This window comes from Chiloscyllium plagiosum, chromosome 24 (genome assembly GCF_004010195.1).
Source record: "Chiloscyllium plagiosum isolate BGI_BamShark_2017 chromosome 24, ASM401019v2, whole genome shotgun sequence".
NCBI lineage: Eukaryota > Metazoa > Chordata > Chondrichthyes > Orectolobiformes > Hemiscylliidae > Chiloscyllium > Chiloscyllium plagiosum.
Genome location: NC_057733.1, coordinates 31174165 through 31188551, shown reverse-complemented (window position 1 = coordinate 31188551; position 14387 = coordinate 31174165). Strand labels below are relative to the sequence as shown.

Here is a 14387-nt window from a genome sequence, read left to right as displayed (position 1 = left end):
AGAGGATCTACTGGCAATTGCAAATATCTGACATTATCAGTACTACTCAAGTGAATTACCTTAAAAGCTTTTACAAACTGCAGCAAGCATTGATGGTCCATTCCCTGTTTTTGCTAATTTAATATTAATCAGTGTGTTAAACCTAAAGTTCTCATCCCTAAAATCTGTTTCTCTGATCTGAGCCTCTTGTGTGTATTTCCACTCACTTTACTCACTTCTGCTATTCATGAACATGATTTTAGCTGCCTATGCTCTAAACTCTACTGCTTCTATTTGGTTTCATTTTAATCAGAGAATCCCTACAGTGTGGAAACAGGCCATTTGGCCCAACAAGTCCACACTGACCCTCCGAAGAGTAACTCACCCAGACCCATTCCCCTACCCTATTAATTTACATTTCCCCTGACTAATGCACCTAACCTACACACCTGTGAACACTATGGGCAATTTAGCATGGCCAATTGACCTGACGTGCACATCTTTGGACTGTGGAAGGAAACTGGAGCACCAGGAAACCCACGCAGACACGAGGAGAATGTGCAAACTCCACACAGACAGCTTCCAGATGCTGGAATCAAACTCGGGTCCCTGGTGCTGTGAGGCAGCAGTGCTAACCACTGAGCCACCGTGCCACCCATTTTAAATTTCTCTTTAAAACCCAGTCTTTGACCAACCTTTAGGTCAGCTTTCCTAATATTTCCTTTTTCATAATTTTCCACTTCTTTAAATTTCTCAAATTTGAGATGTTTCATAAGCTAAAGCCTCCATTGGATTATGTTTATAAAGATGCAAGAACACGCACCCAACTCATGCATTGGACTAGAATGCATCTCAGAGTTCATCACATGTTCTCTTAGTATTCGCTCACTTTGCACTTATTTGGATGCATTACATTGGTGCTCTTGTCTTGCATCTTTGTCCCTCAGCCAGACCTTAAAGGTTCACAGTCCTTCTGTCTTGCCTTGATATTTAGTGCACATACAAAACTAGGCAGCGTGTCATGGTTGCCAGCAGCAACCAGTCAAATAGGTGGACATGTTGCTGTCGGACATCATACTACATCAATCTCAGACTTGGACAATGTACTAACAACATATGCAGCAAGCTCACTGCAAGTCCTTCGACCAGATAGCATGTGTCAAAATCTTCAGGGAGTAGCTCTCAGTGCGGCCAAGGAGAACTGTCTTCAGTCAGTGGGTCCTGGCACTGTAACTCAAAAACAGCGTCCAAAATCAGTCCAGGTGCTAGGACATTGTCAGTAGGCTGCAGGACGTACAGAAATCCATACCTTTACTGTGTGGGAGTGGGCCATGATCAATCCTGCAGGTCCAGGGCAATTAGTCAATAGATTTGTGCTAAATCAGTCAGGGAGCTACACATAGATTAGTCAGGCAGTTGTTCATTTGTCAATCAGGACTATCCTTCTGTGTCAGTCAAGGGGGTGGGCAATGGTCAGATGTGAGAGTTGGCTCAGTGAATGTCAAAAGGGGGTTATCATGGCCTTTATTGGAGAAGGGAAACTGGGAACTCAGAAGTTGGAATTGGAGGCAACATGCTGGGGTTTTTTAATTCACTCGTGGGACATGGGCATTACTGGATGGTCAGTATTTATTGCCTATCCCTAGTTGCCCATGAGAAGCTGATGATTGTAGTGATTCTAACAGAATCTGATGAATCCTGATGAAGGGCTTTTGCCTGAAATGTCAATTCTCAGGATATTGCCTGACCTGCTGTGCTTTTCCAGCACCACACTCTCAACTCACAGAATTGAGTCCCCTCATTGGAGCAGTTAATCTGGTCCAAGCAGGGGCTCTAGCTGACAGATAAAAACAAGGGTGTCAGACATCCTTTCACTTTGAGAGCTGACTCTGAGGGAGCTGGATCAGTATCAAGGACTTTCCACATGTAAATAAAGTGTCACTTGGTGATGGGATACTGCCGTTTGTGGAGTTATTTCATTGGTATGTTGCCTTCTTGAACTGCTGCAGTCAGTGTTGTAGGTTGATCCACAATACCCTTAGGGAGGGAACTACAAGATTTTGACCCCACGACAGTGAAGGAATGGTGAAATATATACAAGTCAGATGGTGAGTGGCTTGGAGGGGAACTTGCAGGTGGTAGTATTCCCATGTTTCTTCAACCTTTGTCCTTCTTGATGGAACTGGTTGTGGGTTTGGAAGGTGCTGTCTAAGGATCTTTAGTGAATTTCTGCAGTAAATCTTGTAGGTATTATATTTTGCTGGTGGATGGAATGCATGCTTGTGGATGTAGTTCCAAACAAGCAGGCTCCTTTGTCCTGGACTTTGAGTGTTGAAGCTACACTCATCCAGTCAAGTGGGGAGTATTCCATCACACTCCTGACAGTATTTGCAGTACACATACACAGTATTCCTAGCCTCTGACCTACTCTTACAGTCATAAAACGTATGGCACGGAAACAAATCCTTTGGTCCAATGCGTCTATGCTGACCAGATATCCTAAATTAATCTAGTCTCATTTGCCAGCACTTGGCCCTCTAAATACTTCCTACTCATGTACTCATTCAGATGCCTTTTAAATGCTGTAATTGTACCTGCCTCCACCACTTCCTCTGGCAGCTCATTCCATATGTGCACCCCCTCTCTGCATGAAAAAGTTGCTCTTTAGGTCCCTTTTATATCTTTCCTTACTCATCCTGCACCTGTGCCATCTAGTTCTGGGCTCACCCGGAAATACCTTGTCTATTTATGCTATCCATGATTTTATAGACCTTCCTTAGGTCACCCCTCAGCCTCTGATGCTCCAGGAAAAATAGCCCTAGCCTATAGCTCAAACGCTCCAACCCTGGCAACATCCATGTAAATCTTTTCTGAACCCAGTAGCAAGTCCAGTTAAATTCTGGTCAATGGTAACCCCAGAGATGTTGAAAGTGCAGGAATCAGTTTTGGTAACACCACTGAATACCAAGGGGCACTGGTTAGATTGTGTCTTATTGGAAATGGTTATTGCCTAGCATTTGTGCGACACAAATGTTCCTGCCACTCTCAGCCCAAGCCTGGATATTGTCCAAGTCTTGTTTCATTTTAACATGGTCTGCTTCAGTATCTAAACATTATGCAATAACTGGCAGAGCGATATTATATGTGAAGGGGTGAACTTAATGATAAGGGTGGGGGGAAACAATTGTGCAATGGAGGACCATGGTAAAATGGGAATATGGTGGAGGTGGGAGTCCATGTCTGGTCACCACTACCCTGGCTTCAACTGGGGGAGTATGTGGTGCGACAACATGACATGGTGGCTGGCATGATTAAGCTTTACGCTACTCTGGGCATTGGTGAAAAAGTAGCACTTCCTTACTCAGGGCTATAAGATCAGAAGAGGCTAAAAATAAGTAACCGATAGCTTGATTCTTAACTGGCAATACATTTGTGAATATGCAACTGAAATTGCAGCAAAGTGTCTGTAGTGCCACCTATGTGTCCTGAGAAGTATTTCTTTTGACTCCCCTCCCAGTACGTGCATAATGAAGGGTAATTCCTGGCTGATAGCATTTGACCTTGTGCACTGATTGGCTTTAAAAATGACTACGGTATTGGGAATGCCTGGAGGTCCCAGCAGTGGCAAGTACTTCTATCTCTGGCAAGAGTGAAGACAGGATGAGCATAGTGCCATAGAGGCAACACTCATTAGATAATGAGGTGAGTTTCAGAGATTAGGATGAGAAACCTCATGAGGGCACATGGAAAACTTACCAAAATTGACTCCTGGCTGGTTTCTATTAAAATTGAGCCCACTGTGTGCAGTCTTAGTCTCCATATTTGGGCGGCATGGTGGCACAGTGGTTAGCACTGCTGCCTCACAGCGCCAGAGACCTGGATTCAATTCCTGCCTCAGGCGACTGACTGTGTGGAGTTTGCACATTCTCCCCGTGTCTGCGTGGGTTTCCTCCGGGTGCTCCGGTTTCCTCCCACAGTCCAAAAATGTGCAGGTTAGGTGAATTGGCCAATGCTAAATTGCCCGTGTTAGGTGCAGGGGTAAGTGTTGGGTCTGGGTGGGTGTGCTTCAGCGGGTCGGTGTGGACTTGTTGGGCCGAAGGGCCTGTTTCACACTATAAATAATCTAATCTAAAAAAAATTTAAAGGAAGGATATACTTGATTTGGGGTTGGTTTAGAGAAGAGCAGGTTGGCTATGGTGAAAGTCTGAGTAAATTGGGATTACAGAGGGATTTCTTTGAAACATAACAGATTCCGAATGGCTTGATAAAGTAGATGCTGGTAAATAGTTTTTTTGCCGATTAGAAAATCGAAAACACGAGTTTAGTCTCAGTATATAAGCTGATTATTTAAGACTGAGATGCAGAGAATCTTAGGAATTCCCTATGCTAGAGGATGTAAATGCTCCATTCTTGAACATATTTGAAGGCTGGGATAGATAGAATCGAAAGGCACATGCAGGGAAGAGGATTTCAAGCCCATGATTGTCCACGATAATATTGAATTTTAAACTATGCACACGCAGGGGAGAAAAAACCCAAAGTCAAGAAGTAGGCATCACAGGGCATATGGTATACTCAAGTTGCTATTCCTTGTTTTATTATGTTTAACTATAATATTTAACTAACACTATTAGCGTGATGCATTCTTTTGTTATCTTTTATTCCTATCCATACGGATTCTAATTATGCATGGCTGACAACCACATCTGCCACTCTTAATTATAGTTACTTTTCCTTTTTCCTCTCTATCTTCTCTAAATATATTACACCCTTTAATGTTTAATTTTCAGTTCTGATATTTCTGTATCTGGATCACTGAGCAATGGCTAATGTCTGGTTCCTCCCTACACACGATTGCTTCCAAGGATCCTGTCTTATTAAAGACACTGTGTACATTGCTGTACAAACAGCTTAGAACCTTTGTACTGGGATTTCCGTTTTTGATTATTCATTTTTTTTTGTGGATAGTTTCTATAACTTTCGGATGGGGTCAAAGCACCTGGCTTTATTGAATCATTCCCTGTGATCTTGGCCTACATCATATGAATTCTATGCTTGATCTTAACTTCCCATATGTCTCCTTGTAGAAGATGGATGAATAAATATTAGACAGCTATTAAATATTGTACATTATGGAAAGTATAAAGCTTATACATTTTACATGTACTTAAAAAATACAATAGAATTATCACCCTCCTGCTGCAAATTCAAGTTCTCCTCTGTGGTGTCAGTCTATTATACAAACCCGATGCATAATATCATATTCTCAATTGTAGATTCTCTGTTTATCAGCGTCCCTCCATGACTGTTAGCAAGGGTTTAGATGAAAGAAATATTTTTTCTGGCCATGTGAGCTAACATTTTACAATTCTGAGGCAGTTAATGTTACAAGTTCATCAAGAGCTCTTAAAAGAAAAATTAACAGCTGAGCTGAAGTGGCAATTTTGAAACTTACTTTTTGACCTTCTTAGAAAACAACATCTACTTAAAATCAGAGTTTAATTTTACATCTTAAAATATTCTTAATGGAATAGTAATTTTGATCCCTTGATACTTTACAAAACTTCAAGCGTTATTCCAAAAATCGAACTGTATGTTTTTCAAGTGAGTATGATCTGCCATTGTTTAAATGACTGACAATGCAGCTTACTTTTCCACATCCTCCTTGTGTTTGGTTAACTCAGTTCTCAGCTTTGAATCCTGGTCCTGCAACATTTTAATTTGCATGTCCTTAGCAACAGTCTCCTTGGAGATCTGTGCTATATGAATATCCCAGTCAGTCTTTAGCATTGAAAGTTTCCCATGTAACCTAGAAAACAGGGGGGAAAAAAAATGAGAATTGTGCAGCTCATTACAAATTAAAATAAATGGCCTGGCTTCAAGTCACAGTGAGTTGAAACAGCTGCACTGTGCTACATTATCAAATGTCACTGCATCCATTCAGCAGTAATTCTAAATAATTACAATACCATAGGATAATTTTCTAAAAAGTGTTTTGTCTTCATTTTATCTGCATTTAGAAGTGGACTTCATTAAAATTAATGAGTGTCCTTTCCATTCTACTCCACCCTCTGGTAACATAGCAGTAGTTTATTGAACAACAGAACTGTTCAGTTGTTCAACAGTTTGCTTAGTGCTCTTAGCAATTATTCAATTTATTACAGGGTATCCACTGTTGATTTTGAGTTTAAAAGCAGAGCTAACAAAGATGTTTCAGAAAACACCTTTTTATATTTGCAAATTTAATTTTCCGAGTTACAATCAATGGCCCTCAATTGCAATTGTCATGTTGGAAAATAGTAGAATTAATACAATCATGTAATCAGAGGAGGGAATATATAAATAATAAAAAGTATTTCCTGATAAAACTCACTAATGTATATTTACAGAAGCAGATTTAGTCAGAAATTATGTCAAGTGCTTTTTAAGAGAATTTGTTCAAATGCACAAGAACAATTTTCTTCTTCAGGAAGTCTTAGCTCCAAGTGATAGAATCGAGAGCAAAGGATCTGGCACTAAGCCATTTGTGAAATATAGGATATTAAATCAAAGAATCAGTGACACATCAGACAGAACTAATCTTTTTTAAGCTCCATTTTCTCTGTGTAGGTCATTGACTTGGACTGGTCAGATTTTGGAGGCACCAACAATCAATGATAATGCATCACATGTGAGGTCAAGTATTGTCTTTTCTGGATATACACCTATCTGACATTGATCTTTGTAAAATTTCCAAAGAATGGTTACTGGTCAGTGATCAGGAGTGGGAATATCAGCTAATAATTCTCTTCCTAAACCAGAAAACAGGGGATAACTGTGATGCTCCTAATAACCTATGAATAGTGATCAGCTACTTCTACACAGAAATTGAATTGCCTGAATTGCTGTGCTCTTCCAGCACCACTGATCCAGAATCTGGTTTCCAGCATCTGCAGTCATTGTTTTTACCTCGAACATCTATGAGGCACGATAGAATATTCCTCACTTGCCTGGATGGGTGCAGTTTCAAAAAGACTCAAGAAGCTTAACATCAACCAGACAAAACAGCCACTTGATTGACACCACACTCACAAGCATTTACTTCCTCCACCATCAATTATCAGTTGCAGTTGCAACAGTGTGTACTATCTACAAGCTGCACTGCAGGAATTAGCCATTACTCCTTAGACAGCACCTTACAAATCCACAACCACTTTCATCTAGAAGGGGAAGGGCAGCAGATACCTGGGAACACCACCACTTGCAAGTTCCCCTCCAAGTCACTCATCATCCTGACTTGGAAATAAATCACCAATCCTTCATTATCACAGGATCAGAATCCTGGAATTCTCTTCTTGGTATTGTGGATCTACCTGAAGCAAATAGAGTGTAGCAATTCAGGAAGGCAGCTCACCACCACCTTCGCAATGGACAAGCAATAAATGTTGGCCAGCCATTGGTGTCCACATCCCATTTCTAATTTCGCTACTTACCTACTACTTTTTCTACATGCATCCTGCTGGCTTTTTCTCAGCTTCAACTCACTGATTTCCACTCCTTGCCACTTGCCACTCTGACTCCATTGTTCCCTCCTCCTTGCCATCCAAGAAAAGGCTGAGGAGTGAGAGGGCAAGAAGACTAGCAATTAAAGAGAGGGAAGTAATGAACAGTAGGGAAGGAAGACTTAGTGAGCAAAGCTGTGGCGAGCTATTTTAAAAAACTGACTGAGCATGCACAATTAGATTCTTGGGACACATGCAGTAACTGCACTAAGATGAAAATGAAGGCAGTGGTATCCAGCTAGTTTCCCTATTTTACAGTTGTGCTAAAGCAAAACCAACAGTAGTACATGGTGCAGGTTTCATCAATAGCAACTAAGGTTCTGACATGAAAACATCTTTAATGGACTCATGAATTTATCCAGCAAGTCAGCCCCACAGCTTGTGAAGGAATCAGATTTGATATTCACTTCACAAATATTCTCAGCCACAATAATTGATAAATTGAAATACTTATGAATTGGTTGAGGGGTGGGGGGACATGCCAAAATGATATCCTTCTCCTGACTACATATCAGTGTCATCATCAACTATTTGTCAATTTGTCTATTCATGATAGCAAGGCAATGCCACATGTCTTCACGTGACCAAGTATGGAAAATCTGAGCGCAGAGAAAACAAGGCCTGTTGTGACAAATGCATTTTGGCCATTATGACAGGGTTCAGGCCATCAAAGTTGATTTTGTAGCAACTTTGCCAAACGTTTGTGCACCTAGCTTCAGGGAAACTACCATTTGTTCCATCCAGAAGATGTGACAGAGGCATTGATGATGGAATTTCTCTAGTGCTCTCATGTGTCGCTGATACACAGTTCAGGTCTCACTGTGTTGCAGATGTGTGGTAATGATAACTGTTTTGTATCTTAAGATTTTTATTGACTAGTCTTTGCTGCCAAATACTCTGGTATTGGTCAGAATCATATACATTAAATCATAACCTAATCATGTTCTATCATGATTTGGAGATGCCGGTGTTGGACTGGGGTGTACAAAGTTAAAAATCACACAACACCAGGTTATAGTCCAACAGGTTTAATTGGAAGCACACTAGCTTACGGAGCAACGCTCATTCATCAGGTGATGAAGGAGCGTCGCTCCGAAAGCGAGTGTGCTTCCAATTAAACCTGTTGGACTATAACCTGGTGTTGTGTGATTTTTAACAATGTTCTATCATAACATGGCTGACTTCATGAATAGAAAAGAATTCCATTCCACCAACGTACAAGTGGAAATAGCTCCTCAGAGGCTGGTAGTCCCCATCACAAAGTCACCTTTTATGTACACGTGAAGATTCCTTGACACTGAGCCAGCTCCCTCAGACCCAACTGTCACAGACAATAGAATGGCACTCCTTTTCTTATCTGTCAACCAGAGCTCCCTGATTGGGGCTGTTAATCTTGTTCAATCAGGCACTCACATTCTGTTGCAAATACACATTGTTCATGTTCAGCTTCGTGAAAGACAGCCACTTGTACTGGTTCGATGACCCTTAGCTTTCTAGCTTTCTGATTTCTTCCTCTACTTTTGCACGTAAGCCAAATGGTGTTGGGTGGGCCTTGCAAAATCGTGGAATTGCTTCTTAGTTAAGATGCAAGGTGGACTTGGTTCTTTTGATATACCCTAGACCTTCCTGAAAAAATTCTGGGTATTTAATTGGGACTTCACTCAGGCAGCCATTTTCTAAATCAGCCAGTTTAACCCCATCAAGTTTGGACCCAAGCTTTTTATTATAATCAGTGGTAACTGAACCAGCTGCTTCTTATAAGAGACCAGAACAGAAGTTGTACCCTTAATCTGTAAAGGTTTCCCAGTATAAGTTTTCAGTCTAGCTGAGGTCTTGCACAAACTTAAAAGTTGGAGTCCTGAGCAAATTGGGTTAAAAACTGGTTCTGTGACCACTGAAACAACCACACCATTATCAACCTCCAGTAGAACTGGGCGACCATTTAACCAGATGTTTGTGATTGGTTCAGATTTGGATGCTGCTAAGCAAATTAACTGTTCCAAATCAGATGTAGGTAGACTTTCCAGGGTGTGCACTCTCTTGGATATAGGCCTTTGAGTTTTCTTACTCAATTTAGGTCCAGTGGGACTATTTTGCTGTCTAGAGTCAGCATACCAACAGCAATTACAATGGTTTGCCAGTCTGGATCCTGAAAAAACTTTTAACTATTTGGCCGAGATTTGGCTTTGTTTTGGAGTTTTGCTGTGGGCTGACCTAGAGACCCTCTGTTCAGGATATGGTCCTGCATGACGCTTTGCAATTGCCTGCACTCAAATGGTGTTCTCCAAGCTCAGTCAGACTGATGAGGATGTCCACTTCCATCAGAATATCCTGCAACTCATAGGCTCAAAGCAAAATATCAACCCAACAATAAGATCATCGTTCTTGTATAAATAATGGTTAATACTGGACAAGGCACGACAGGGCACATAATACTTTTAGAGCTGTAATCGTAAAGCACATTGAATATTAGAAAGAAAAAAATAAGTCTTAAAATGGAAAGAAAGTGATTTTCACAACTGACAATGCAGATTCATTCCAATCTTTGACAGAAGCTCCTGGAATGAGGGAGAAGAATCAAGTAAATGGCCTGGCTATTCTGGGTGTGGCAATTATCTCAGACTGTATCAAAATGCCACTCTGCCCCTATTTTTCCCATTGGGACTGACCTTCACATTCTTAGTTGTGAATTCTGATCCTGGCTCCTTCAGAAACAGTACCCATTCAGTGTAGGATTGTCAGGGCAAGTCAAAATATACACCCTTTTGCAGCAGTGTGTAATGACTGCAGATTTAAATCTCCACCATCACAGCTGGTCACTTTGACAAGGAAACTGGTGACAAAGAAACTGGAAACCATTCAAATGGCAAAAAAGTATTTAAATCCATGAGTTGGAGGAGGCTGAGCAAAGGGTGGAAGGAGAAAAAAGTTTAAAAAGTAAGAAATCAGTTCTGAGAGACAAGAACAGGTTAAAAAGATGAGTCTACCAGAATGATCATGTTCGAGGATCTTTGGAAGAAGGTAGAAGTGGGCTACTCGTGGTTGGTGGACTGGTTGGAAGCTGTGGGAGAGGTCAAGGACCTGTGGAGTTCAAAGGAGGGTAAAAGAATTGGAATCCCACCTCTGAAACCGTATATAGATGTAGGTACTCCAACTAACACCTTTGACAGCAGATTTAATTTAAAAAGTTACAGGGAGATCCGAGAGAATAGGGTGTGGCAGGTTTAGAGGGAGAAAGTTAGAATCCAGGAGAGGTGCAGTTATATTGAGACTGCTGGCATTTCCCAATGAAAAGATTGAGAAAAGGTTAGAAACCTAAAAGGAGAACTTTGAAGATAGGAGAAAAGGGATGATGTGGACAATAAGCGTGAAGGCTCTTGGTTACTGATCAGCATGCAAAGGCAAAGGCAATAAGAAATTACTTATTGTGTAAATAATATAATAGCACCTAAGATGCATTGTATATATAAATAAATGGGCATAATTCAACAATTTTAACAAACTGTTGAAGGAAGGAGATCAAACAATTCTGTATCTGTCAAAAAATGCAATGTTGCACAGATGCAATGAAGATGTGAGAAGTGTTTGTTGAAAGAACACTAAAGTATATATTACATAAAAGAATCCAACTAAAACTCTCCTGCAAACAAAAAATGCCCATTCTTTACCAATCATTCCTATCAGGCATTTTCTGTACAATGAGCATTGAACAGAACTATGTCTGGGCAACAGTTCTATTTAAACTGATGTTTCTTTTTTTAGAATACCCATTAAGTGTATTTTTACTGTATTAGGAAATGTAATTGGCATTACAATCCTTGCTAGGTCACACTAAAGGACACAGCTGTGGTTAAGAGAGCAAAGACTAGTTCTATATTTCAAATATTTCATCCGATAAATATTAGCTGAAAATTATCTTGCTTTTACAGAGTTTAATTTAAGCATATCCAACATAAAGCTTTAAACAGATATTTTGTTGATCTTGATCCTGGTACTCCAGGATCTGCCTGGTTCATTTCTGCTTGCTGCCTGCACTTTGTAGCACCAAATTTGGAACTTTAATTTTTTGGCAAATCTTTAAGTGATATACGTACATGGCTTCAAATCCCATTTATGAAAAATGTTGAATGATTACAGGATTGTAAAGACATTGGAGCTGAGGAAAATGAATTGAGGTGAACAGGGGTTGAGAGATTGAGGAATGGAAAACTGGGGGAGAACATATACAATCAGTAGAATGGGATTGCTGCAGATAGAAATGCAGTTGAAAAGATGTGTAATTGTAAGAGGGGAAATGAAGCAGGAATTGGGTAGTCTGTGACATGTTGGGAAAAGCAACTTGTAGATTATAGCTTTTCCTCTCTCTATTTCTCTTATCCTCTAACCATGCATGTGCCAAAATATGCAATCTGATCTTAACTATCGTTGTGCAACAAAGATCATAGTTACATATTAACTTCAACATATGTGGTGTGCTTTTCACTTAAAACACTCAGTCAATATTGCTCGATGGAAAAAACCCATTATCTTGCCTGTCATAAAGTTAGACCTGTAGGTGGTGCTGTGATAAATTTTTTATAAAGATTAAGAATGTTACATCTTCAAGTCTAGTGCCTCGCGTTGAAGAAATTATAATAGTTGGAGCTTAAACATTTTCATTCCTTCTAATAGGACCAAACATAAAATTTCAGGCTGTGGGGAGATAGAAGTTCTTGGTTGACTTTCTCTGAAGAGATCATTTCCCTGTCTCTGATCTCCCAGCATTCCATCTTTCCCACTCCACCTCATCCATTCTTCTTTCTTGCATGCTTTCTTCCAGTTATTCCCTACCACCATCTTCATTCTCTTGCTCTTAACTCCTTCCATCCTAAACCCTCCCCAACCCATATTCCACAACTGGATCCAATTATTCTCACAACAGCCTATTCTTTCAAACATCAATATTGTATTTGGTGAAATAGCATAAAAGATTGACTACTTCAAGGAATGGAACAGACACTTACTTCTCAATAGTATCATCTTTCTCCTTTGTAGCATCTGCATGGCTCCATTCCATTCGTCGTTTCTCCATTTCAACTGTCTCCAAACTCATTTGCAGTTCACGTATATTGTTTTCCAGCTCTCTAATCTGTTCTGAATGTAATTCCCTTACAGTAGCAAGTTTTGTATCTCTCTCACGAGCAAAACGATCCAATTCACAATGTCTAAAGAAATATTAGAGCTTTTAATTTCAAAGAAAAAGGCAATTACTAAAATAAAAATGTTTCTTTATTTTGAGGGGAATGCGATGGCTTTATGCTACTATTGCTAGACTGTTAAACCAGAGATCAGGCAAAGTTTTGGGGACCTGGCTTCAAACACTACCATGCCAGATAGCGAAAATTGAACTTAATAAAAATTTGTAATAAGAGTCTCATGGCCACCATGAAACCATGGTTGATAATCAAAAAACCCATTTAGTTCTCTAATGTCCTTTAGGCAAGGGATGGGTAATAAATGCTGGCCTAGCCAGCAATGTCCGCACCCAATAAATTAATTTTTAAAAATTTTGAACAATATGCGCATTAGTGTTGAAAATGTCTCTTGTTCATGAACATTGCAGGCTCCTGTAGGAAAAAAAAACAATTAAAAATTTTCCCAGCCTGTTACAATTCATAGCTCAACTGCCTCTTCTTTGCAGTTCACACCAATGCCACATAATATTAAAATATGTCAAATAGTTAGCAGTGCAATCCTTTAAAAGCATGCAGTTCATATAAAATACTTTTCAAAAAATTCAATAGCAGAATGATTCAAAAGTTTAAATTGTGAAATGAAAATCAAACATATGAACTATTAGAACCATAAAATTGGGGTTTGATTTCAGAGCTGAGATAGTGGATCAAGAAACAAGCGGTTTCAGGCTCCGAAACTTTATCATGAATAATTCATGTTCAATGTAGCTGAGGACTGCATCAGATTTAGCTTAATCAAATCCACCATTTGAGCAGTCCAGAGTGATTCATTAGACTAGACTCCTTTGTTTGTGATATTGGAACAAGTGACCGAGGGACAGCTTCTTCAGGAAAATTTCAAAAGGAAGGAATACAATGTTCTCCAAACTTGTCTTAACTGAGAAAAGATTATTAGGACTCAGTGTTGACTCTTAAAATAGTACTCATAGATTTGGACATCATGTAATGACATTCTCAGCAACATCTGCATTTAATGTATAAAAAGTACCGATATATAAAGGTAATGCATTTTGGTAAAACAAACGAGGGCTTACACAACTAAAAGTAGGGATTTGGTAGCACTGGAGAATAGAGAGACCTAGGGGTTCAGGTACATAAGTCTTTGAAGTTTGCATCACACTTGGATAGGTGGTAACGAAGGTGTTTAGCACACTTTCTTTCATTGCTCAGACCTTTGAGTATAGGAGTTGGGATGTTATGTGGAGGTTGTACAAGACCTTGGTGACACCTCTTCTGGAGGACTGTGTACAGTTCTGGTCGTCCTTTTATAGGGAGGATATTATTAAACTGGAGAGGGTTCAGAAGAGACTTACCAGGATGTTGCCGGGAATAGACAGTGAGTTAGGAAGAGACTGGGACTTTATTCACTTGAGCTTAGCAGGTTGAGAGATTACCTTATTGAGGTTTATAAAATCATGAGGGGTACAGATAAGGTGAATGATAAGTGTCTTTTCCCTTGGGTGGGAGATTTCAAGACTAGAAAGCATATTTTTAAGATGTGAGGGGAGAGAAGAGAAGGCGAGAAGAGAAGGCGAGAAGAGAAGGCGAGAAGAAGAGAAAGCGAGAAGGCAAGAAGGCGAGAAGGAGAGAGAAAAGAGAAGAGAGAAGAGAGAGAGAAGAGAGAGAGGAGAGA

At 40.0% G+C, this 14387-nt stretch overlaps 1 protein-coding gene and 1 long non-coding RNA gene across 6 annotated transcripts in view; one reads left to right on the top strand and one right to left on the bottom strand.

Moving 5' to 3' along the window:
- The window catches only part of ccdc57 (coiled-coil domain containing 57), a 181832-nt gene that overhangs the window by 73879 nt on the left and 93566 nt on the right, over window positions 1-14387 (bottom strand). For all 5 annotated transcript variants that reach the window (XR_006315235.1, XM_043714701.1, XM_043714705.1 and 2 more), the window contains 2 exons: window positions 12524-12724; window positions 5630-5788 (listed from right to left, as the gene is read on the bottom strand). Coding sequence is in view for 4 of the 5 variants with exons in the window: in XM_043714701.1 (XP_043570636.1) it covers window positions 5630-5788; window positions 12524-12724 (360 nt within the window). In the remaining variant the exon portion in view is untranslated. The remainder of the gene's footprint in view (window positions 1-5629; window positions 5789-12523; window positions 12725-14387) is intronic.
- The window catches only part of LOC122562133, a 63381-nt gene that overhangs the window by 11549 nt on the left and 37445 nt on the right, over window positions 1-14387 (top strand). The window lies entirely within an intron of this gene.